The 27,246-nt window shown below is 38.2% G+C and overlaps 1 protein-coding gene and 1 long non-coding RNA gene across 2 annotated transcripts; both read left to right on the forward strand.

Moving 5' to 3' along the window:
• Positions 1-16,922: 16,922 nt before the first annotated feature.
• Positions 16,923-18,408, forward strand: LOC111606188 (piggyBac transposable element-derived protein 3-like). Its single transcript, XM_023326041.1, has 2 exons — positions 16,923-17,261; positions 17,370-18,408. The coding sequence occupies exons 1-2, from the start codon at positions 17,069-17,071 to the stop codon at positions 17,846-17,848; spliced, it is 672 nt and encodes a 223-aa protein (XP_023181809.1). The 5' UTR covers positions 16,923-17,068; the 3' UTR covers positions 17,849-18,408.
• Positions 18,409-19,863: 1,455 nt separating this feature from the next.
• On the forward strand, positions 19,864-20,464 carry LOC111606269. Its single transcript, XR_002752006.1, has 3 exons — positions 19,864-20,013; positions 20,097-20,209; positions 20,282-20,464. It is a non-coding gene; the product is annotated as an uncharacterized LOC111606269 (long non-coding RNA).
• The last annotated feature ends 6,782 nt before the right edge of the window (positions 20,465-27,246 follow it).

Here is a 27,246-nt window from a genome sequence, read left to right on the forward strand (position 1 = left end):
TTGGCTTTCAGCTCTAGTTTTGGCGTTTCGGTTAAGATGGCTCCAGGGATCGGCGGCGGTGGGAGGAGGCAGCTTTTCCTTCTCTTCCTCGCGCTGCTCATCCTCCCCGCCCACTCCAAGAGCCGCTGACACGAGCTATCATGGGGAATTTCTACAGTCTCATTCAGTGAGAGGGAAGGATTAGGCCTGAGCTCAACCACAGATGGACTCAGTCTGCCCCCTATTAATAAAACCTCCTGTGATGTTGTGTTTTTTTTTTTTTGACTCCTCTTCCAAGCAGCCAGTGGACACGAACACAGCTCCATGCTAATCTGCCTGTTATAAAAGTTCTACAGAACGAGAGAGAGAGAGAGAAACTGATGTGACAAATTGAAAGAGTGCAGGGAGGGAAAAAATTGGAAAAAAAAGGAAGTAGTGCCCCTCTTCCTTTTTTTGCATAATTTGGTTCCTATTAGCGACATCATTCAAAGGGCTTTTTCCGATGATAATTTGGAAATCTGGGGTTGCAGCGCTAATCCAGCAGCATTACACTTTACCGAGGGATTACTGAGTGACAACTTCAAGTGAAACGAAAGATGTAAGGGCCTCTTAAGCCGTGTTCCTATTAAAAGCCACAGTGCGGCGTGACACTATGGCAGGCTTCACTGCACACTTGCCAACTAGTCTGGGATACATATCCCCTGATAAACGCTCCAACGCTCAGAGGGATTTCTGCATGTTTTCCCCCTCTTTATTTCTTCAACTTCCACATTTAGGCGCTTTAAAACACTCCTTTTTCAGAAGGGATTTTTTTATTTTTGTTGTTTTCAGATCCTGCGGGGTAAAAATTGTCGACTTCTCTGCGGCGGCGTTGCCATTGAAGTCCAGGTGATGACTGTACAAAGTTTAATGAGTTTTGCTTTCCTCCATCAGCCCTGAATTCTCTCAGGTGTTCATGGAAATTAAAGCACATTAAATCCTAAATCCAATTAATTGCAATCAAGGTTTTGTTTTCAGAGCTTCACCGTAATATTAGCTTTATAATTACACTCTGCTCAGGAAAGCAATTGCAACTTTGCAACAACAAAATCCGGGTTATCATAAACCTTTTTAATCAGGGATGAAAGGAGAAGAGAAATCTCACTTTACTCTACGAGCTGCAGGGGAAAAATGTTTACTTTATTTTCAAAAACAGTTTCTTCTCCTTTGTATTTCTGTTATGTCCAGTAATATTGTTATGGTAAAATGACAGAGTGATAAATCAAGAAATAAGTGCTTTTTGTAGCTGGATACAAAAAAAAATGTTTTTCACATTTTCAGCTTACATAAAAATACAAAATGGGCCAAGTTTGATTTGAATATTTCTTTGCTAAAGTTTGTTACCCGTAAATTGTTTTGCGTGCAAAAGTGCAAGTTATCTAGTACCTGTAACCACACACTAATTTAATTACAAAGTTACTCAACATCAGTATTAAACATGAGGAAATTTCTTGCAGCATAAAAACATCCTACCGTGCATCAGAAGATCTGAAGAGACAAAAATGACTGAGAAGGTTTGGCTGAAGTAAATTCATATGCAGATTTATTTTTGCATAACAGACAGGAACAGAAGTTCGATTACTCAGCAAATGAATAATTTGCTGAGTAATCATTCATACTAATTAAATGCAACCACAATCAAACTTCACGCATGACGTAAAAGTTGGATAAAAAGAAATATGAATGCTAATATGAAAACTATCCGGTTCATATCAGAATCAGTGCCACATACGGAGTTTACTTTAATTGGATATTTTGGGGTTGAAATGATCGGAATTGAGCCGTTCAGACTGCCATGAGAAAGTTAGATATAGGTCGTGCACGGGGAAAAGAAAAATCAGACTTGTGTCGTATCTGCTTGACGACATGAACGCAGACTATGTGTCCTTTTTCCCCATCTCTGAGGCTGGCAAAAATGTCCGGTAGTCTCAGTTAGATTGAGGAGTAAAGTTGCAACATGTTACATTTTCAGCTGCTGTGGTTTTCTTTCACACTACACCTGTTCTCCTGCTCGCCTGTGGGGGCGCTGCACTGAGAACCACTGAAAAAAACAATACAAAAACCTCTGAAGACGACACTGAACGCAACTTCCTTCTTTACAAAATGTAAACAAAAATGTAGCGGCGTCAGATTTTAGTGGTTGTAGGATTTCAAGCCATTTCTGATGCTTGCGCTAGATTCTTGCATTTGTTGTGGTTTTATTTACCCAGAATGCCCTGCGTTGTAGTCAACTTCCTGCTTTTGGAGCGGTCTCCAGTCCCCTTGGCGTTCACATTGAAACTGCACCAGAGTTCACTTCATCTGAGCCAGGTTGGAGGTTTGAAGGCGGACCAGAGTTCACTTTTTTGGTTTGTTTACACATTCACACCTCCCAAACTGAACCGGACGTTCTACACAAACAAACTGGAGTTCAATTAAACATGGCTGGTGTGAACTCACACTTAAAGTCCCACTTATCAGCCTAGCGCTCCCTCTGCTGGTTCTCTTTTACCAACGTAGTTTACTCTGGTGTTGACGTCTGAATGGGCAGAAGTGTTTACTTTTCTCAAGGTTTTTATTTTGGGGATACATGAGTAACTAAATGGTACCACAACAAATATTTTCTTAGCCATGCGATGACATCCAGAACAAACAAATAAGAACTAAATGTGGAGAGAAAATATCTTCCACAGCGACCTGAATATACGGCCAGTTCAGGACTCATCGCTTTTCTCTCCTGCCGGCTGACTGGATCCCAGGAGAAGCGACAAAGTAACTGTTCAATCCCAGGTAATTAACTTCACCGCGACCCAGAGTACACTCGCACCAGACACTACAATCCTTTAAGCACAACACCACATTAGTCATATCCCACAAGGCCTCGCAAATGGCAGAAAAAACAAAACAAAACCAAAGCAATCTGGGAATTCATCCAACCCATATAATCACTAACAAACACAGGCAAACTATATCTATTAGGCTGTATAATAACAATAAAAGGGGGGAGTGGATGAAAGATGAAAGAAAAAGAAAAGAAAAGGGGTAATTTGCTTCAGGGGTAAATTTTCCAGATATATCTGTAGTATAAGAGCGATAGTCAGCACCAAAACATTATGGAGATGTAGCTACGCAGCAGAAGGCAGGCAGTGCTGAATCAGGTCCTCGGTGTAAAACAGACAGGTGTTGTTTGGTTGGAGGGAACATCTAAACCAACACCTGAAAAACCCTCATTATTCCTCACCTAAATGAAAATATGTCAGTACAAAAGTACTGAAACATATTTTACATTTTTATCACATTTTTTTCCCCTTTCTGATTTTGCAAATGTGATCAAATCATGAGAATTTTACATAAAATGCAAAGTGAGTCTTAAGGCGTGAGATGCAAATGATCCACTTTACATTCAGTTCTTGTGTGAAGAACTCCCTATGTGGCGAGCTCACACCCAGAATCGTGTGGCTTTTTCCATCTTCCGTTGAAGCTTTTCCTATCAGATGAATTCATGTAAAGATAAGAACGAAACCGCATATCCGTACGAGTGATTCCCCCGTCGTTCCAGGGATAACAACCCGGATCATGATGTCTATTTAACAAGCCAACTTCGGGATAGATTGCTTCACTGAAACAATCATTTTCTTCAACGTAAAACTCTGGAAAAGTCAGATTTATGCTGCTTTATGTTTACTTTGTGAAGTATACTTTGGAGTTAAAACTAGGGCTGGAAGATACGGCTGAAAAACTTATCAAAATCAGTCGGTATGGATAATTATTGATTCGTTTTTTGTTTTAAACATCTAAAATACAGCCAACTTAATGCTTTTCTCCACTAGAGAAGTAAAATATTTGATTTTCCAGTTTTATTCATACTGAATGTTTTACATTATCACTAAAAGCAGCTCTTGTAACATCAGTGCAAATTATAATTGTGTTTAAACACCAATTTATCTCTAATTGTTTGCTAATTTACAGTGTATTTTGACTAAATTTCAATGTTTTGTATCAGCAAAAGCAGCATCAATAAAATAATCAGCATACTGAGGTTAAAAATACTGTTTTATTCCTTAAGTGCCCAGTGTGTCAAATTTGCATCATACTGAAATTTACATTATTTACATAAATGAATGTCTATTTGACAGTAGAAATAAGTCATATTTACTCACATACACATAAACTCCACCATCATGGGTCTAATTTAAGTTTTGGTTCTGTAAATTGATAAATGCAGAGAGAAAAATACGGCAAAACACATTCAGACTGAGCATAAAAATAATACCTTACCTTCTGCGCCAAGAATACGTGTTTAATAAGTGAAAGGTGTCTGAATGTGTGAAACAGTGAGAAAAGACAAACATGTTAATTAGCCCTGTGATTTACTAATTACAGGGAAATATCACATTTCCAGCATTTTTTCCACATGTCTCTTCATAGAAAAACATTTTGTGTTAATAAACAACGTCTATTTTGTCTCAAGGTGCTCTACTTTGAGACAGCGAGTTACGCATTTACATTTAGGTTAATTTTCTTGAAATCTTTTCAGCTTTTAAAACAAACAGAGCATTTATCTGCTGAATTATGAATGCAAAAAGCACTGGGACTTTCTAACCTAAAGTATAAACAAATATTAAAGCGATGTTTACAATGCCTTCCAAATCAATTACAGGCATTTTGATCGAAACCGCTCTGCCCATTGAAAGCGTAGGTGGATTAAAGTGCTTAGTTTTATACAGTTAAACCAACCAAAGTGGTAAAAAACCCCATATTTATCGTGAAACATACATGCTGCTCAAACCGTGTGAACAAACCGTTCCCAGCATGTTTGATCCTCCGCCTCACATGTGTTTTTTTGTCATACAAGTCGAGCCGATGAAATATAAATACAGCGTCTGCATTCAGTCGATGTAATATCTCGCAAATGTCAAAGCGGTTGGAATCAAACGGCTTATTGAAATTTCAACGCGGCTGTATGGGTGTCTCTAATGAGGTAAGAAAAGAACAGTGTTGCTCTGACTGTGCAGCAGTCCAAGCAATTATCAGCCTTCCCTGCTGCTGAACCATGGGAGAAAGTCCATAGGTGATGGGTTGGTGGTGGTGGGGAGGGGGGCACCTTGTTTAAGTGAGAGGGAGCAGATAATGGACTTCTCTGTCTCACTTCCCCCGCGACACTTTGAACAAGCAGCAGAGCCGGCCGGCGCTTCTAGCCTACAGCCATCAGGAGAGCCGGGGATGTGATTTGACTGTACGTGTCAAACAGAGTTTGATTGTCTTTAGAAATGTTTTATTCATCAGGCGGCTTCAGAAGCTGCTTACCTCCAACTCTGATTTGCTGGCAAAACAGACAACATCGTCCAGAATGAGCAGTTACTGCGACGTTTTGTGGGGGAAGGAAAGAAACGACGTTGAGTAAAGATTCTCACATTACAAATGTCTATATTCTGCTCTGGTGTTTCCATTAAATAACAAATGACATTAAAATTACATGTGAATAATACTGCAAGTTATTAAAAGTCATATATTTATAATTCAGTCATCATTGGATGTTGGGAGTTTCTACCTATGTGTAGATCTGTCATAATAAACAATAAACCAATTAATCGCACGATAAATGAAAACAAACTCAATCATTTCCATTTCTACAAGTTATCGTATCTCTTTTTCTACCAAAAACTGGATTAAAAAAAGACTTGAGTTTAGTGTTTTGGTCTCAACTCTCCCTTTTTCTGAAGGACAATTTTGTTTACAGAGACTTCATAATTGATTTTATTTGTTGTTTTGTTTATTTAAAATGTCTTACATTTCCAGTGTTAAATGTTCATTAGAAATTAAAGTTTATTGATTTTTAAGAATGTGTTTATTACCATTATATTACTCGAAAATGATCTCAAAACAACAATTATTGTATTATCGTTTATCGGAATAACTTCTGGGACAATTTATTGATTAGCAAAATTAGTTATTGCGACAGACCTGCGTATGTGGGAATTCGGGGAATTATATATTCACTTTCCACTAATTTTCAGCAACTTAGAAGGTTCATCCTGGAAGTTAAGTAAGGATATATATTGGCATCGGTATCGGCATATGTTAGTCATATTTTAGCATGTCAATCTTGGTCCGATGAGTAAATATGATCCAATATTAAATGGGACCTATTGGGCAAAATTCCCATTTTTCACGTTTTTGTACTTACATTTTGGTCTCTACTGCTTCCATGCACTTAAAAAGAACATCTAGACATTTTTTAAAGCAATATGTTGATGTATATTAGTGTCTGGAAAATGAGCCATTTCAAAAACTTTCTGATTGTTAAGTCACAATCCACAGGCACAGTGTCGTCACCTAGCAACCCAATCTGAGCTCCAGCACATTTGGTCAGCTGGTTTTACCACTGTATGTGCTGTACAATGCCTGCTGGAAAAGACTAGAGTTTTGTTGTTGACCTACCATCCAGAAACAACTTCCTGAATTATTGCTGGTTGTGCAGGAGGCTCCACTTCTGCTTTTCAAAGAAGTGGTGGTGTATAATTGCACATCTGTTTGCAGCCATTTTCAAGTGAGAGTGTAAACGTTGAGTTGGGGGATGTGGGATGTTGGATTTAAAGAGACAAGACACCACAAAACTATTAATTCTGACTAAAATCTCATTATCTAAGAATGATTTTTGTGCAAAACATGTAATGAACATGTTTTGTGTTGCTCATAAACGTATCCTAACCTGAAATATAATATGTCACCTTTAAAATTTTGCTCACTTTAACGAGTCATCACAGTGACTCAGCATTTTCTGTCAGTGCCTCTCAAAGTACTCAGTAGCATCTTTTTCTTACAACAATAATTTTTAGGTAAGTTTCATAAATGTAATAGACTTAGTAGAAAGAAGTATGTTTAGATTTCCTGTCCACATTTCTAAAGAAATACTTTAAGTTTTAAGTGCTGGAAGACCTTTTCTCCACTTCCTTATCTGGAAGAAAAGAAAGTGGAGGAACACAAACAAACCGCAACCACGCTAATTTATTGGAAGATGAGCCGGATATTGGCATATGTTTTCCTGCAGAAAGAGACAAACTGACGGCAACATTAATAATCATCTGCTTTTCTGTAACTTCCTGCAAACAAATCAATAATAATCAGCTGCAGGGACACTACAGGGCATCAAATCAGAGGTGTTTGCATAGCCACCTACCTCTACCCCCTGCAGCATCTTTAAAACATCTAACCTGGCAAGATGACAGGTTAGCCAAAGTTGTCCAATTAACCGGCCACATGTGACTCTGTGACTTTGTTTACGATACTTGGTTGGCTGATAATTGGCCACCTTAAAATGAGCCAAATGCAAAAAAAAAAAAGCACTGAGGTTGACGAAGTAAACAAACCAGCGCACTGGTACTTACACTACTGATGGGCTTGAAGGGTTGAATGAAAATGGAGGTCAGATAGCGTTGGTCTTTCAAATGCATCAAAAGTGTCACTAACTGTGTTCCAATTAGTCATAAAATTGCACAAACTGGAATTATGAAAACAAATTAGCTCAAGGGAGCTGAGCCAATTTTGAAAAAATGCACATTTTCCTATAAAAAGTTTTTGCACTATGATTTTTCGGCCTCGTCGAAATTAGTATATTTTGCAAAACTGCAGTTAGAAATACTTTTTTTGCATCACACGAGTCATGTGATTTACAGCCAGATGTACTGGTGGAAACGCCGAAGAAGACGACAGGAAGTGGTAGAGGGATGATGTCTTGATTTAGATTTTTTCCAGACATTGTGCAGTTCATAAAAACTTGTGTTATTCCAACGTGTTGAATCCATAACCCTTTTACAGACCAGTTGCAGCGTGATGTCATGTGCGCAAGCTCCCGCCTGATCTCCCAGGTGGAGGGCAAAAAGCTGTTCGCTAACGACGGCTAGCATTGGTTTAAGGTGTCAATATAACGAGCAAAATCTTAAATGATATAAAAAAGAAAAATGACTAATTATTAACACTACAACAACTAGATATCAAGGTCAGGAAAAAGTTTTATTAAGAAATAAATAGGGAGGGAGAGGAAAGTAGTTCAGTTATGCTAGCTTGACTATGACAACTTTAACATGCAGATGTGATGTGGAATTCAGTGTGTTGGTTCAGTTACAAAATAAAAACATGCAATCCACTCGCCATCTCTGATAGATCATCTGTAGAGCAGGTGTGTAAATTAGCTAATCAACCACCGCTGTGTTAGATGAGCTAATAGCTCTAATAGCAGAGGAAGCTAATCAACCAAAGCGATCACTTACTAATAATCACAAAAAGAACATCAAGCCTGAAAACATAAAACTGTAATGGATTGAATGTTTCATTCTTTGTGTGGGAAATGTGTTTTGTTTGGTGCTGAATCCTGAAACATAAAGTGACGTCGTTGCCAGTTGCTATGGCAACAAGACTGTGTGTAGCACAGCCGATTGATTTTTAATAACAAACTTATTCACATGTGATTTTAATTTCTTAACGAAAACACAGGAGTTACAAAATTTAGTTTTTTGACATTAACAGAACACAGACAGTGCACATTTGTAACAGAAACCAGGCAGAGGAAAATTAACCTATAGACTGATTCGTACCTGCAGGTCACACAGGAATCAAAGAGCGGATACTCCAAACGGACAGGAAGGCTGTTGGGCTGTGACAGGATGGCCTGCTGCTTTTATCAGTCAGGCAACGAACGGTGGTGAGACTGAGGTCGCAGAAGAGCAGGAGATGACTGATTCATGGGCTGACTCGCCGGCTGTGTGTGGAAATGTGTGTGTTTGTTCTGCGAGCCTGCAGGACACACAGCGGATGACAGATTGGCAAGGCCGAGGATGGGCCCAACTCCATCAGCACCGCAGGCTGCTCTGATGCGTCTATCCTCCCTTCATTCAACACAGCCAACTAGAACAAAGCTGTGATTGCTCGAGTTTCTCCCTGTATGGTTACGTTGTTTCAAAGTCCAAACCACAATTATTTTATTTGCCAAGTACAATAAAGGTAGAAGTTTGTCTTGGCGTTGCGGAAGGAGAATAGTGTCTGGATGAAGCAGCTGGTTGTGTTGGTGCATCTCCATCGCCCTTACAAAGTCTAAGGGTGATTTCACACCTCACAGTCCAGTAGACTCGGTTCGATTGGGACCAAAGTCGCAACATTTGTTACATTTCCAGCTGCTGTGGTTCTCTTTCACACTGTTCTAAGTCAAACAAACCAAATCCTTTGAAAAACCTGTTCCCCTCCTCGCCTGCGGGGGCGCTGCACCAAAAACCACTGAAGGAAACGGCATGAAAACCCAAGAAGACACTGAGCACAACTTCCGTCTTCATGAAATGTAAACGTCAGATTTTAGCAGTTCTAGGTTGTCTTAGGATCCATTTTGGTTGCTAGCGCTAGCTTAGAATGTTTATTTTGGTTGTATTTACCCATAATGCCCTGTTGTGTAGTCCACTTCCTGCTGTTGGACTGGTCTCTGATCTGTTAAACAGTTTTTCAACTGGAAACGAGTTACAAGCTGTTGGGTTTTGGTTCAGAGGAAATTTGAATCATCTCGGTTTTTTGTGATATTACAAAATGAGTTCTCAATAAATCATTTCAAATATTTTCCCAAAGCACAAACAACAAGAATGCAGCAAGTGGTTTTAGGATGGAAAGTCAACAATAAAACTCTCGTATTTTCCAGCAGCCATTGTGCAGCGCATACGGCAGTAAATCCAGCTGACCAAACTTGTGGGAGCTCAGCTGAAGTTGCTGGAAAACGGCTAATTTTCCAGACACCAAAACATATTAACCTATTGCCAAAAACATCTGGGTATTTTTCAGAAGCAGCAGAAATGTAAAAGAAATCACCAAAGCATACAAAATGTGAATTTTACATTATAAATCTCTGTTAAGAACAAACTAATTTTCTAAAAATTTCATGATCTGGTCCAAAGGATGCAAAACTATTCCAAAGACGATCATATTTTTGTAACTTGACCCAAAAGCAAAAAATTATTTAAATGGTTTCAAAGGTTTAATAATTTAAGGAGACCTGTGTCTGATCCATGTTTCTAACTATTTTATGACCAAGTCATTCAGATGGTTTTTGGTCTGCCTAACCTCATCTTGTCCTCACTTGGTAAACACATTACCTGGAGATGTTTTGCTGAACTCCATTTTCAGAGCTCCAGGTATTTGTTTAGTGGAGTCAATGGCTGCTGATTGTTGGAAAAGGTTTGAAGAGTCGAACTAATTACAAATGCCTGGGACTCGATTCGCACAGCTTTTCCTCACAGTGATCAGCAGGTTTCACTGCTTGGAAAACAAAAGTTCAGGTGGAAGTTTGAAATGATTCAGATTTTTTATGTCATGGTGTTTTTAGTGCTGCTGTACACTGCAAAAAACAAAATCTTACCAAGTATTTTTGGTCCAGTCTAACGCAAATCTCTTAGTACACTTGAAGTTAAGATAAAACTAACTTACAAGTAACTTTTCAGCAACATGTTTTAAGTCAATAATTCCTTAATAATGATGAAAACTTGCTATTTTTATTGGCAGATTATTTCATTTATGAATGGAAAAATGTTTAAATTAAAAAACCTGCCAGTTTAAGTAGTACTTTTACATCAATGTCAAGGAATCACTGACTTAAAACATGTTGCTGAAAAGTTACTTGTAAGGCCTTTAGTAGTTTCGTTTTCTTTCAAATGTACAAAGATATTTACACTAGAAACTACATGAAAAATACTTGGTAAGATGGTATTTTCTTTGGACTTTGGCAACTTTCTATTGATTCAAACTCACTCATTGTGGTTTAGGCTTAAAAAAGGCTCCAAAATCCAAGGAAGGACCAAAAAACAAACAGAAAATGTGATAAAGAACAATTAAAAAATCTCTCTGTGTTGTTTTACTACATTTCCACTGAGCTGTTGGTGTTTGGAACCATATTTTCTCTGTTTTCATTGTAAAAGCAGTCCATAAAACCAACCCATTCCAAACTTCTGCAGTAGATTTTTCACAAATATGAAGGTATATTTGCTGTTTGACGTAGTAAAATGGGCAGATAGAAGTTTAAAGGGGTTTCACATGGAGGTAGGATGGATTTATATAGGAACCAGCCTGTTTTCCTGGCCTTTAGTATTCAGCTCATCTCCTCTGTTTTATCCTGTTCTCTGTTTTTCCAGCTGACTCATTTCTTTGATAACAGTAAATGAATTGAGACATTTGTCCTCTATTGATGTTAAAACTGGATCTGGAGAAGCTTTAGGAAACAATCAGAGAAGTAAAGCTGCTGATGACTGAAGGCTTACCTTCAGCACACACTGGGCTGAACTTAGCGATTCCTCTGCTGTGCATTGTTTAACAGAAGATGATTAAATATTTACACAACGGCTATGGATCTAATCGCCTTCAAAGCTGAGCAACAAGAGCTTATTTGAAGTTCAGATGACCTGTTATGGTTCCTTGGTCAGGTTTGGATAGGCTATTCAAGACATGGTTATTAATTTTTTTTTTTGTGCATAAAATCATTCTTAGTCTGAGTGAGCTGTTTTAGAGCCTTCTGTCGCTACAAATCCAAATGAGCTGCTGCCGCTCAACTTTTACACTCACACGTAAAAATGACTGCAAACAGATTCAAAATTATACAACCTTACATCTTCGAAAAGCAAAAGTGGAGCCTCCTGCACAATCAACAAGAATGCAGCAAGTCGTTCCTGGATGGTAAATCAACAACAAAACACTTGTCTTTTCCAGCAGCCATTGTACAGCGCATACAGTGGTAAAACCAGCTGACCAAACATGCTGGAGCTCCATTTGGGTTGCTAGGTAACGGGCAGAACTCTGCAGGGGTTGCTAGGTAACGGTGAAGTGCTTGAAGAATGTGACTTAACAATTCTGAAGTGTTAGAAAGGGCTCGCTTTAAAGACACCCAAAAACATCAACTCATTGCCAAAAACCAGCTGCATTGTTTTTAGAACCAGTAGGGACCCAACTGGAAGTACAAAGAAGTGAAAAAAAATATGGATTTTACAAAAATACTTACACTTTAAGGCTTTTGAAGGATGGGTGGGCAAACTAGTTTGTCAAAAGAAATAAAAATAAAACTTTTTATATTGTGTTCGGGTTCTGAAAAGGCTCGATAGAAAGAGGGGAAATGTTTGTGCTCACAGCGGTAAAACCATCTGACCAAAGGTGCAGAAACTTCGCTTTGGTTGCTAGGTAACAGACTGGGCTCGGCTGGGGTTGCTAAGTAACGAGCACAGTGCTAATGAAAAGTGACTCAATAATCGGGAAGTTTTTGGTGCAATTAAATTTCCAGACACCAAAAAAACACCATAAAATTATTGGTAGTTTGTTTTAAACAGATTTTAGAAGCAGTTGAGACCAAAATGAAAGTATAAAAAACATAAAAATGTGAATTTTGAATGACAGATCCCCTGTAATTCTTCACATCAGTTTGTGACTGAAGAAGCGAAGCCTCTACCTGTCGTCGTCAGGTAGCCATTTCCCCACTGCCACCCTCAATTACTCCAGACACCGCTAATGATTATACATTGTTCATGAATGCGAAATTTTGTGATATAAAGCTGGGGTTAGCTGTAGCATGACTAATGATTTTCTAAATGAAGGGTGGACTTCAACGAGTGCCTTAAAGAGCAGCAGAGATTTTAATTACTCTGCTGTCTGGCTGCCGGAGCGACCTTCAGTCAGGACCTGGACAGAAGTCAATTACAGGGACGGCGTGTTAAGTCCATACCGGCCGCGGGAACAAGCCAGCATTCGAAATGGCAAACTGTCAAAGGTCATTATGATATTAATCCAGAAAAAAGAAGAAAAAAAAGTTAAGAAAAGAGCTCAGAAACTGTGGATTTAGTGGTACTCTGTTGATTTATTACCCTAATTTGAGCTGATGTGTAAAACAAGTCAGAAAATGGCTGAAATGAAGCTGTAAACTGTACAGTTGTGTCATTGGTTTTCAAAGCAGCCACCTGAAATGTAATTATCTCAGTACTCGGAGTGCGTAGCTGCAGAAACAAACATGCTGACTCTCGGTGCCGTCGCCACCCACAGCTGCACACGCGCCGAGCCGTTCCGCTCAGGAAGTCAGACGCTTCGAGTCTATTTGTCTTTCGTAATTACCATTCAATAAGGGAAAACCCTTGGTAATTATCCTCGGCGTGCCGTGAAACCAATCGTTGCGACTTAGCATAAACACAGAGTCTGATTCGAGCGAACCTGAAATCAGATGTTGGGAGGGCGAGGTCATGACCCTGGAGTTCAAGGTAAGAGGGGACGTTCATCACTGATGGCACAGAGGCACCATGTGGCTTCAATTTGACTGATTGCGGGAGAAGAAAAACTCAAATCAGCCTCACCTTGGATGAATTATTATTTTATTATTTGTTAAATCATCTAAAAATGTTATCTGGGACGCGACGGGTCAATTCAACTGCTGCTCCCGCTGTCAGGTAATCTGGCTCCAATTTAGGCTTTTATAACTCTTCCTCACCTACAGGTGCATTTCACTAAATTGGGATACTGAGAAATTATTCTGTTTATAACTGTTTATTGTGGTTACGTTTGATGATTATGGTTTATTATGTTTATAATGTTAAGAGTAACAAAACAGGCACATTATGCACTAGGTACTTGTTTTGGACTCCTTTTGTGTAAATTAGTGAGAGCAAAAAAAAAGGCCCAGGACACAGACAGACTGTGTTTTTGGGCTGACCTGGGAAGACGGACGGACGGACGGACGGACGGACGGACGCACTAAAGACCAAAGAAATGAAACAAGAAAGACAACAGAAACAACTGACTGGAAAAACGACGCACAAACGACCAGAGAAAAGAAACCTGCCCGCAAAATGTTCGGAGAATGATCGGAGAAACTGTCACACAAACACACAAAAGAATGTGAAAACGCTGAGCCGACGCATGACGGATGGACACATGAGACTGTAGAAACGACATATGGACACACAAAAGACCAAAGACACGACTGATGGACGTACCAGACTGTAGAAACAACAAACGGATGCTAAAAGGATCGTAGAAGCAGTGTACCGACGCACGAATGACCGGAGAAACAACAGACTCACAAAAGACTGCACTGTAAAAAAAGTCAGTAAATTTACGGTAAAAAACTGTAAAAAACCAACAGTTTTTGACCGTCGTATCCAAAAACATTGCATTACCGTAGAAATTACATGGAACTACCGTAAGTCGAAACTGCAAAGAAAGTCAGTGAATTTACGGTAAGAAATGGTAAAAGACCAACAGTTTTTGACCGTCGTACCCAAAAACATTGCATTACCGTAGAAATTACATGGAACTACCGTAAGTCGAAACTGCAAAGAAAGTCAGTAAATTTACGGTAAAAAATTGTAAAATGCCAGCAGTTACTGACCAGAATATTCACAGCATTATACTGCCGTAGAAAATACATGGCATTATCATAACTGAATAAACATATATCCTAAATAATTGTGACAGTCACGAATGTAGAAAATACAGAAATATAGTGTAAAAATATAAGTAATTGTAAAGTTCTTAAAAAATTGTAATATTGCCAGCAGTTAATTACCCTAAACTTAACAGTAGCAATCAGCCAAAATTACAAATTTTGCTGATGTTTAGATCTACAATGTAAAAGCGTAAACAAGACTGCAAAATAATTTTTTACAAAGAACAGAATGCTGGTGTGATATTTTGGTTTCTTTTTTAATAATGCCTTTAATACACCAAACTGAAATCTCAGCAGTAGACCAGGCATCGATCTGGCGATCCACCGATTGCAAAGCAAACTCCTACAGCCAACGCCACCATCATTTATGAGAGCATTTGATCATTAACATTAAGAGAACTGTATGTTAGCCCCTCTTGCTTGAATGAAGCTGAAGTTGGTTTCCAATTGCTGCTTCCAATTTGGGAAATGGCTAAAGGGCAATTCCACCTAATTTTTCACTGCAATCAGCATCTTTAATTTACTCTAGCTAAAAAACTACAACACCTAGACTCTTCAAATCTGGACTAGATTATTCTCAACTCATATCAGAATATTTAAAACCAAGTGTGGGATTTGTAAAACCTTTATCTGATTTGTGAAACTTCAATAAAGAACAATTCTAGTGTTATCCAAAATCATACAAGTTGTAAAGTCACCCATCATTGAAGTTTCACAAATCCCACACTTGGTTTTGAATATTGTGCTATTAGTAGAGAATAGTCTAGAGCAGGGGTCCCCAAACTTTTTCCTGCGAGGGCCACATAGCTGTTCCTTTCTCTGCTCGGGGGCCGGTCTTAGTTTTTGGAGAAAGATACCTTAGAAACTTATTGTCGGCGGGGGGGGGGGGGGGCTGTTCTGTCTTTGAAACTGTCGACGGGGGGGGGGGGGGGGGGGGGGGGGGGGGGGGGGGTTGCTGACTACGACACATTCGCGGTCGCTTTTAGATAGATTTTTACCCAGAATGGAAATGGAAAAAACCGTGAGTGAAACGGTGACTGGGACTGACTAGTATATATTTGAGGGAAAGTTAGTTTAACATCTGCTCAAGAGCCCCCTGGTGGTTGAAGAGAAATCCACAAACCAGAAAATACAATATATGAAAAAATACACTGAATGCTCTCTGGTATGAGGAGGCGGGCCAGATCCGGCATTGCCAGACCAAATGACGCAGGCCGTAGTTTGGGGACCCCTGGTCTAGAGAGTTTTTCATTTTGTAATTGTGATAAATAGTAGGGTTTACAGTAAATGGAGACTGTTATTTGTCATGTAAACAAATAATTATCTAGTTTGCATTGCTGCTTGATCCTTCAGCATCAGCAGCAAGATTCTTTTAACTCTGTTCCTGTAGTGGTGTCCTGAACTCAACACAGTAAAGTCACTGTGCTAACTAAGGTTGCTAACTAGGGTGCTGAGAGCCCAGTAGGCCTGGTCCTTGTCAAGATGCTGCTACTGTCTTTGAAATCAAATTTCTGCTATTTTTGCACGTTCAGGAGGAGAAGGGCAACACATCACAGGTGAGTCCCTTTCACGGTTTCAACTGAAGTTAGCTAACTTTAACCAACTGACAAAGAAATGTGTAGTTTCTGAGCCATGCTGTTTATGTACATGCACTGCAGCTAGATATTTTTACTATATGGAACATTTAATCTTCACAGATGCAACACTTCCATTAATGTTTCTGTAGGAACGGCTGCATAGATTATATTTCTGGTCTACTTCAGACTACATGTGCTTAAAGTTATTGTTAATGGCAGAAGCAACTTTTTCCAAGTTTGGTTCAATAATTAATTTGAATTACTTTGAGTGTGAAATGTTCATGCATGCAAGTTAAATCTCTGAAGAACATGTTAGCTTTTGTTTCAATACTTTGGTAATACTTAGAAGTATAAAGCTTGGCATCAGAGATATTATTTAATATTTTCCTTTGACCTCTTGACTCTCACACCCAAAATACTTGCACTAAAGTCACTGGGTCCATGACAGTTGAAGGATTTGAAGATAAGAGAATTTAAATATTAATATTTTACAGCTTTTCTCAGTTTGGGTGCATCTCTCAGAACAGAATTGAAATTCTTAAAACTACCTGTTCAATCTTCAAATTACTGTGTCACTTCTGCACATCAAAAAAATTAGTTTTGCAAGTTTTGCTTTTGTACATCATGTAGCTGGTTATGTACACTTCTATGCTTTTATAATTGTAATTTGCTTTTATCGTCTTGATCAAAATATGTTAACCCTCCTGTTGTCCTCGGGTCAAAATGACCCGCCACTGTGTTAAACCCCCCCCCCCCAAACAATCCCCTAAATGTAATTGTTTTAACTTGAGATTTTAAGACTTTTCCTAGATTGGCCCAGACAATAGAAAAAGTTCAGTGTTGCTTTTATTCTCATTTCCATGTAAGCTGTACAAAAAAAGGTACAAAGATGGTCTTCAGGTCAAAATGACCCGTGAGGCAAATGGAGTTGAAATCAAGGTCACAGAGTTATTTACAAACCATAAAATGTTACAAAGTTTTAGTTGTGTCTCAGATCAATCAGTAGCAGAAGTGAGCAGAGAGTGGAAGGCCAATTTTCCGAGCCACAATGCCAGTCAAACTCTTTCACACCTACTCAAGACTGATGCGATTTGATGACCGTGAATCAAGACCAGCAAGACGTATGACAGACAAACTTGCAGCCATAAGAGAGGTATGGGACAAGTGGGTGGAGCGGTTGCCCTACCTCTACAATCCAGAGCCTGATGTAACAGTGGATGAGCAACTGGTTCCATTTAGAGGTAATCTGTTTTCATATTTGTAATAAAAGTGATTTTCACTATTGATTTCTTTGACTGTTTTCTGTGACACTGATACTAATCACTGATGCTAATGTCTTTTGTCCAAAGGTTGTTGTCCTTTCCGGCAGTATATGCCCAGCAAGCCAGCAAAATATGGGATCAAGTCATGGGTGGCTTCTGAATCAAGCTATGCTTGGAAAATGCAAGTCTATACTGGGAAGTCAACCAGTGGATGCCCAGAGAAGAACCAGGGGTTGCGAGTTGTGCTTGATGTGACAGAGGGACTGAGGGGTCACAATGTGACATGTGACAATTTCTTCAACTCTTATGAACTCGGACAGCAGCTCCTGAAGAGGAAGATCACCATGGTTGGTACAGTTCAAAAGAACAAGCCTGAGCTCCCACCTGCACTGCTTGGGTCAAAGGAGAGAGAGGTCTTCTCCTCAAAGTTTGCCTTCACACCCACCACCACTCTAGTTTCCTACCTCCCAAAGAAAAACAAGAATGTAGTTCTTCTGAGCACACTGCACAAAGACGGCGACATTAGTGACCGTGAGGACAGGAAGCCAATCATCATCCTGGAATAAAACCGAAACAAAGGAGGTGTGGACAACCTAGATAAGGTGATTGGAGCATATAGCTGCAGAAGAATGACTGCCCGCTGGCCCCTGGTCATCTTCCACAACATCATTGATGTGTCCTCCTACAATGCCTTTGTGATTTGGATAGAGATCAACCCAACCTGGATGTCTCATAAGCACAACAAGAAGAGGGTGTTCCTGGAGCAGCTAGGAAAGGCACTTGTAACTCCACTCATTGAAAGAAGGAAGCATGTCCCCCACACAGAAGCCTCAGCAGCAGTTGTGAAAGCTATTCAGAGTGCAGCAGCTCCTGATCAACCTGAGGATCCATCTACCACAGCCACTTCCTCAGCTAAGCCAAGTAAGAGGAAGAGATGTCAGTTCTGCCCTCAGACTGTAAAACACATACTGTGTGCTGCAGGTGTAAGAAATATATCTGCAAAGGCTGTGCACTTGCATACTGCCCTACATGTGCCAATTAGTTGAATGGGTTATGTTATTTTTCATATTTTTGTATTGTACATCCTCTTGTTCACTGGAGAAAAGTAAAAGAAAATTAGTCACTGTGATGAATAAAAATGCATTCGAAACTCATTTTGCACATTCTTTTTCTTAAGCTATAGAAATTCAAGTGGAGAGGGAAAAGTCAAGTATTCACACATTTTGTGGTGAGTGACAATATACAAGATAGAATTTGGTGTTTAAAATTCAATTAAGCTGCTTATATTGGGGGTTTATTGAAGACGGGTCATTTTGACCCGGAGGATAAAGGGTGTATACAGAAAATGAGGACAACAGGACAACAACGTGTCTGTGTTGAATTCTCAACTTCCAAAATAGCATCAGTTCATTGTGTAAGTCTTAACATGCATAAGTCTTAAAGTTGTCATAATGTGAATCATATATTAATTAATTTATATTCTATTATTTTCTAAATCTGTCCTGAATTGGTAAATTGCTCCCAAGTGAGTCCTGAGTTTCTCTAACAGGTCAGTGTATGAACCATTAGCTCAACCAACGATCAACCAGTTTTCTGAAACAGATTGGAGGTGCATCTTGTGAACCATCTGTTGGCAACATTATGCTCTATATAGTCAGAACACAACACAATGTTACATGTCTGAGAACTGATGAACAAGTATCTGGGCAGAGTGAACAGCCAGAGAGAAGAAGAGGAGTGAGGCTGAGGAGGAAATAGTTGGGAGGAAAGCAGAAGAAGAGTCAGAAGAGGCTGAGGACATCTGCCAGTTTCCATCAGTCCAACATCAGGACATGGCTGAGACCCACAACATGATGCTGATGGAGGTCCTCCCACCCTACTGTTCATTCCTTAACCCCACTGAGGAAGAAAGATTCCTCAGTGGAGTTAAGGAACAAAGTGACTATGGAAATTAAAATGTAATGTAATTTCTACAGCACTGTACAGTTTTCCTTGAGGAGATTGTCCTGTGGCTCCTTTTCTACTTTTTTTGTTCTCTGCATTTCTGTCTTTTTCTTTCTGAATCACCATGGCATGGTCCATGAATAAATTATAGCAAAAGCGTAAATCAGTGTTTCTCAATCCTGGTCTTCAGCGTCACCCTGTCCTGCAGGTTTAGGTATTTCCCTTCTGCCACACACCTGAATTGTATCTCTGGATGATTAACAAGCTTCTGCAGTACTTGATTGTCATCCAATCATTTGAATCAGCTGTTCTGGAGTAGAGGCACATCTAAAACATGCAGAGCAGGGGGGCGTTGAGGACCAGGGTTGAGAAACACTGGCGTAAATGATCCTTTTGTAGTCTCTTCTCATGACTAATCGATTTGACTGTCTTATCTGTACATAGAGAGACTATAACTTATTATTTTGAGTCACTGATATGTTAACAGACAGGATTTTAAGAGCTGAACTAAGGATTTTGAAAGCAAACAAATGCTATTTTTCCTGTTTCTACAAATTGTTTTGAGAAATGCGCTTACTGTTTTGTAAATGCCAACAATGACTCGAGAAATGCACCAAAAGTGACTGAGAAAAACTAACCTAGCATAAATTGTCTCAGCTGTATCAATTTGTTTGCCTGTATGAAAAGTGTTCACATTTACAGCTTTGTTTCTGCTAGCTTGCAGGAAATGTAACTTACATAAATGGTTGAAGACAACCTATTGGCCTTCATGAGACTCAGATAAATGGTGAGTATCTATTTCATAAATTGCCTAAAACAGTTATATTTGTTTTTATTTGTTTTTTGTTTGTGTATTTTGTCTGGTTGCAGACCAGAGGATCACACCTGTTGACAACAAACAAAGGTTTAACTACTGAATTTTCAGTCAGAAATGATCACACCACCTGGTTGAAGTACCTGTGTCCATATGCAAGTCAACAAAGGTGAAACAAACATTTAAGCGAATAAGATGTTCATGTAGTGCATCTTTCTAACTTTTTCTTTTTGTTTTCCAGCAGAGAGGAAACACCCGATTGACAACATGCGAGTCTCAATTTCAACCTGTGACTGGGAAGACTACAACCATCCTGAGCAACGTCTGATCTCAGCGACTTGTGACTCTCAACCCAGAACAAGAATCCTTTTATCACCATTTTGTCTTCTACAATATGTTATCTCTTATGTGGACACATACTGTTTGTTTTGTTTTTGTTTTCCAGATCTCAGTAATACCGTGAGGAAACTGGACATAAAATAGAATCAGTTCTTTTTTTAACTTGACTTTTTAAATAGAAATTGTTTCTTTAAGTGGATTACTCGTAATCTGTATTTTTGTTTAATTAGAAATTATTTTCTTTATAACTTTCTGTATAGAAATGCTTGACAAGTTACACTTCCTTGGTTGTTGTACTATAATTCGTATGGTAAAATTCTGGTAGGAACAGAGACCAGTAATTTACCATAAGTTTTTTTTGGGGGGGAGGGTTTACAATAAAATGTCAATATATCATACAGTCTGGATGTGTTTTTCACTCATGTAGATATTATGCCTCAGTCAGCATGACCGTATTTACTACGGCAAAACCACATTTTATTTTTTTTAAAATATTTTAGGAAGTACGGTATTTTACCGTATATTAAAAATACGGTAAAATCCTGCATGTACAAAATACGGTGAAAAACTGGCAGCTGTGGTTGCCAGAATTTTACCGTATATTAAAATTACGGTAAAATCCTGCATTTACAAAATACGGTGACAAACTGGCAGCTGTGGTTGCCAGAATTTTACCGTATATTAAAAATACGGTAAAATCCTGCATTTACAAAATACGGTGACAAACTGGCAGCTGTGGTTGCCAGAATTTTACCGTATTTTAAAAATACGGTATATTCCTGCATTTAGCAAATACGGTAAAAAACTGGCAGCTGTGGTTGCCAGAATTTTACCGTATTTCAAAAATACGGTAAAATCCTGCATTTAGCAAATACGGTAAAAAACTGGCAGCTGTGGTTGCCAGAATTTTACCGTATTTTAGAATTACGGTAAAAAACTGGCAGCTTTGGTTGCCAGAATTTTACCGTATTTTAGAAATACGGTAAAAAACTGGCAGTTTTGGTTGCCAGACTTTTACCGTATAAAGACGGTAAACTTCTGGCAACTCAGCTGCCAGTTTTTTACCGTAAAATGAGGCCGTTTTTTTTTACAGTGTGGAGACACAAGGCCAGAATTGAAGGGTGCCTGATGTAATCGACAGATGAATGGATGAACTCTTTTCTTTCCTCCATATTGGACAACCTGAAAGCTTCAGGTGTTGGAACTTTTAAACCAGCTCAGTCCATTAGAAACCGAAGACAGCCAAAAAGCAGGATAGCCGAATATTAGATTGCTACTTACAAAGACATGTCAATCTCACATGGTGACGCTTCAGCTCATAGTGTGCAGCATCCATCAATACCTCACCCTGACGCACACATGCCCCTCTCCTCCCCCTACACCACTGATGGGACTCCCATATCTGGCCTTTTATCTTCCCGACACGCCTCTCCCACTGATATTTACATGAAAGCTATAGGCCTGGCTGGAAATAATCCGCACTGATAGTGAACATCTTGTATAGCTGCAGGAGAAAAAGCAGTGTGGAGTGCAGGCATCCTCTGCAGTCTGAAGCCGGGCGCATCACAGAGCCGCCGCAATCTGTGAGAGGGAATGCCTGCATACAGCAACCAGATACAATCACAGATACCGAGCTGTTCGCAGCGGGGGGCACAGATGAACAATATACAGCGCAAAAACATTCCTGTACACACGAGAAATAGAATCCATTTCCCTCCAGTCAATTTTTTAACATCTTCCTGCACACACACCACGGCGTTTCACATGCAGCATCATCTGAATCTGCAGTAATCCTTCAGCAGTCGAACATGGCGGAGAATCAGCGACAAATAGACTTTTAGAGATCCATTAGGTTCAGTTGGGTTGCCAATTAGGAGGTTCCTAAATACAGAGATTGGAGGCACTCAGCAGTCAGATGACAGGAAAGACAGTAAACTGTTAATACTGTGAGGGACGAGCGTCTTAAAGTATCTGTCTGCAACATGGCTTCCATCACACATCAGGAAACACAGGGGAGAAAAGCAGCACAATGCTAACAATAAAGTAAACTACAGAGTATTTTATTAAAGTTTTATGTCTTTCAAACAAAAGGAGCAAAATGTAAAGTTGCAACAACAAGGATAAATGATTTTCTTCATGTTTTAACTATAAAAATGTGAAATATGAGTGACATCTCTATCATTTCTTTGTAAAACAAACCAAGCTCTCCGTGTTGTGAAAAAGTTTCCCTCTGCCTGATTTCATTTTTTGTTTGTTTTTGTGGATGTTATATTTTGCATGTAAACCAAAACACAGTTTTTAACATTAGGTGTTAAATACTAAGTCAGAGGCCTCTGCAGATTTGTTGGAATACTGACTGCTACTGGAGTAGCATATCATGCTATGAAAATATTGAAAATATTTGGACACAAGTTAAAGCAACATTAAATGTTCCTTTTTTCCTTTGAGATAAATACAATGAAATATTTATAAAGTATTAATAAATTATATGCATGTTCAATATTCCATGTTTAGTGACACTTTACATCATTAGTGTGAATATTTTGGGCCAAAAATGTCAAGTTGAACAAAATTATTTGTATTTTTCTTCTTAATTATAAAAGCAAAAATTATTAAACTCTTTTGTTTACCTGCTAGATAAACAATAAACTAAACAGAACATTTTAATAAAAAATAAACAGATCTCTGTAGACAATGGATCAGTAAATTTTTGTAAATTCAAAGAAAAAAAAAACAGCAAACCGTCGAAAACGTTTCGTCTTTTTATGGATATTTTGGTGTTTTTTTTAACAACAATAACAGGATATTATATTAACAGGATATAACAACAATAACAGGATATTAGGTTCATTGCAGATAGAAAAAATAGAGAATTAAAAGTAAAAACAAATTAGACTTGAAATTCAGAAAGTTTCAAAATTTAGACTTTTAAAACTCTGAAATGTCCATTTGTTTAGATTAAAATTGTGATATCTCAAAGTTTTTAAGTTTTGAAACTCAGAAATTTTAAAGTTTTTTACTAAACATTTTCTGAGATTAATCTAAAAATTTCTGAGGTTTTTGGTGAAAATTTACTCCTTCCTTTTAATTTTTCCAAGTTTATTATATGGGATGTTTTTTGTCCCTGTTGCTGATAAATTAAATTAAAACAAAACCCCGGATGAATACTTTGCGTTGCACCTTATATTTTAGATTTAATTGAACAGCCTGCAATTAAGAAAAATTTCACCCCAACATTGTTTGCATCAAACCAAACTTAGACTATTCTTTAATTGTGATATAAACATGTGGATTTATACAGAAATCAAATTAAACACAGATGTTTTGCTATTAAGGTTGTGTAATTATGCTTACTGTCTGTAGGTCTACCACATGAAAATGGCAATAAAATCCATGTAGTTTTGTGGTTTTAATGTGACAAAATGTGCAGAAGTTGAAAAAGGGGAGAAGCTGCTGAGAGGTGGGGGAGTTTTTAAGCTGCAGCCGACATCAATGCAGAGAAATTCAACAGCGAGGACTTAAGAAGCGGGGCTGCTGGGTCATGTAGCAGCTCAGAAACCTTTATTAAACCATCAGAACGGCGTGAAGAGACATAAACAACACCGATAAGGGCCGGCAGAGAGAAAATAAAAATCCCAACAGACGGATAAATCCGAGCTTGACATTCTGAGTTCATTAGCTAGCTTCCACTTAACTCTACCTCGTTTGCAGAAATCTCTCCTTACATCACTTTTAATTATTTTCTATGTGTTATTTCTATCTCTGTTTCCAGAGCAAGATGTAAAATATATGGTAAAAGACTTGACAAGCTGTTTACCAGCAAATAAAAAAGAAAAACAAAATAGCAACATGTTGCTAATTAACTTCCTGGTCAACACAGAAGCCACACTTAATGGAAAATATCAGCATGGATGAAACGCCTGTTTGACAAATTACAGCGTGTGGCGGTCTGCGTGGCCGGCGCGTGGAAACGCGTTCACACCGCAAAGAGATCAGAAATTTGGTTTTTTCATAGAACCAGTGCATTTTAAACGGCTTTAAAAGGAGCCGGCGGGGCGGAGAGCTGCTTCGTGGTTAATCAACGGACACGTTTTTCCTAAAAGAAGCCAACGAAAGAGATGCACAAAACAAATGTTTATGAATGATGAATGAGAGAGCTTTTAGAATCAGAAGTGGTGCTTAATAAGAAAGCTCTCTCTGTGCATTCATCTGCACACGTACTGACAAAACTTTTGTTCACCTCATTTATCTTGAACAAAACCACCCAACCTCCAAACCCGCAAAAATAATCATAACTCTTCAAAATTGGGAGAAAATTAATCTGGCAACACGTCTGTGTGAATAAAATCTGCCATTATTAGCTAATAAGGAAGCTGAGAGAAATTTAAGCTGCAGCGTAACCCAATCAGCTCATTAAATCTTACAAATATCTTTTTATTGCCTTGTTGCGGCAGGAACACGTGCGGCTGAATCAATCACTCAGCCGACGCTTAATGTTGCTCACATTAACATCCACAGTGACTTGAATGCATGTCTAATGAACATAAAACTCTAAACTAACAAAACATCTTTTTAATGAGTCGCTTAGTCTTCATTTAAAAAGGTCAAGATTTACATTTTTAACCGTTTAAAGACAGAAACGACTACGTTTTTCTAACTCATTATTAAAGTTTCTTCAGTTTCTCCGGTAGCAGTCTGTATAACATTAATTCAGTGAAGCCTCTGACTAAAGACATTAAGAACGTTTATTTTTTGGGGGGGCAAGTTTTTAAATTTTATGAAGAATTCTTCTTAGGACGCTCATTTTGTGGCCATTTTTGTTGAATTTTTTGATGTTATAGCCATTATTATTTAATATTAATGTAATTAACTTTATACTAGGAAATGTTGTGAGCTATCTTGGGAAGCTGTTGCCACTAAATACATATTGTATTAATTAGTACAAAGGGATGTTTTCTCAGTTTTCTGTTTTTCTTACTCAAAGGTGTGATCTTATATTCTGTATTATTATCTAAACTTTAAACTTTTTGCCTCTTCTCTTTTCTTTTTCCCTTCCTTGTCTGTGACATTTTGAACAAACCCTAGCTGCGTTTCTATTGACCATAAACTTGTGCAAATTGGAATTTAAAAAATTTATTTGCTAAATGAAAACATGGCAATTTAAAAATAAATGTTTTTTGATAAAAATGTTTTTGTGTTAGGTAGAGCTAGTTTTTTTGGCTTTACAAAGAAAATTATATTTTGCAAAACTGCAATGGAAACACTTGTTCACATCACAAATCATGTGATCAACAACCGGATGTTTCTACTGACAGTAAGAGAAACGAGACACAAAGATAAAAACTCTTAAATATAAATATTTTTCCAGTTAAAACTCATGTTTGCTAAGTCATAAGACTCCATTAAATGCCACTCTGCATGTAATTACATTTCTTACGGTCTGCATAGACAAGATGAGTGTATTATTTCTAAGAATTTTTTTGAAAAATGCAGCTGTGTTTGGGGTTTATTTAAAAAATGAATGACTTTTTATTAAATCCACACTGAAAGCTTAAAAATCATATGAAATCCCAATGAGGTACGAAACATGTAATTGATTAACAAAGCCCACAGGTGACCTTTTGACCTCCAAACTAACTGTAAAATGGGAAAAATAGAAAAATCAAACAATGAACATTCATTAAAAATTTGATCAAAATTGTGTTGATCTTCTGCTGGGGTCACAAAGCCACAAGATGAAAGCTGATTTTTCTCGTTCTGTATGGTGGAACAGTGAAGGCAATCAGATCCAATTACTTTATCTTTCTCTGGAAATATTTTATACAGTTTCAGATCCTTTTGATTTGTGTGCAGACGGACTGTGGGAAAATTGGTGCATCTCAGAAGGTTGTGACACAAAATTCTTCAGATCTTACATAAAGGGCTTTTCTTCCACAGCAATGGATGCAAGTGTTATGCTTATAGTCACTTCCCATAAAAAGACTTTTAATCACGGTTTTTCTTTTCTACATGTTGACTTGGAGATAATTGGACGGATCATTCAGTCCTTTTACATACAAAAGGTCAAACTTCTCAACTCCACACATATTTTAATTTTTGCTGCATTTTGGTGCGTTTCCAACATCGTCAGAGATGATATGATGCCACCACTTTCAACATCAGTTCACATGTAACATCAGTGTTACATCAGTTCACCGCTACCTGAGGAAAGCGTTTGTCAAACGCCATGAAATGTTGGCAATGCTGCCTTACATGCTCACAGTTTGCCACAATATTGTAAAAAAAAAAAAACACCAAATAGTAATGTACAGTACTTGCTTGCTTGTAGACATTAACCTTTTATCCCAAACAGTAGCAGTTCTGCATAGCACTTAGCTCAAGTAAAGGTTAGCTTATGTAGCTTTTAGTCCAAGTAGCAGTTAGCAAATGTAACTTTAAGTCCAAGGAACAGGTTGATTATTAAGATTATAGTTTATGTATCAGTTAGCATATGTAGCTTTTAGTTCAAGTACTAGTTAGCATATGTAGCTTTTGGTAGAAGTATCAGTTAGCATATGCAACTTTAAGTCCAAGTAACAGTTAGCATGTGAAGCTTTTAGTCCGTGTATCAGTTAGCACATATAGCTTTTAGTTCAAGTAACATTTAGCATATATAGCTTTTAGTCCATGTATCAGTTAGCATATGTAGCTTTTAGTTCAAGTATCAGTTAGCATATGTAGCTTTTAGTTCCAGTATCAGTTAGCATATGTAGCTTTTAGTTCAAGTATCAGTTAACTACCTAAAAAACTGGTTAGTTTAAGAAAGGGAAATATTTGGAGAATTAAAAACAGAAGTTTGACACAGGAGCTAAGAGATGTTTTATCCTT

Source organism: Xiphophorus maculatus, chromosome 21 (genome assembly GCF_002775205.1).
Source record: "Xiphophorus maculatus strain JP 163 A chromosome 21, X_maculatus-5.0-male, whole genome shotgun sequence".
NCBI classification, from domain to species: domain Eukaryota; kingdom Metazoa; phylum Chordata; class Actinopteri; order Cyprinodontiformes; family Poeciliidae; genus Xiphophorus; species Xiphophorus maculatus.

Excerpts from the sequence above, each read along its gene's own strand:
- LOC111606188 (XM_023326041.1), top strand. The coding sequence starts at position 17,069 with ATGCCAGTCAAACTCTTTCACACCTACTCAAGACTGATGCGATTTGAT. Across the intron at positions 17,262-17,369 it reads GCAACTGGTTCCATTTAGAG|GTTGTTGTCCTTTCCGGCAG; the intron begins GTAATCTGTTTT and ends TTTTGTCCAAAG.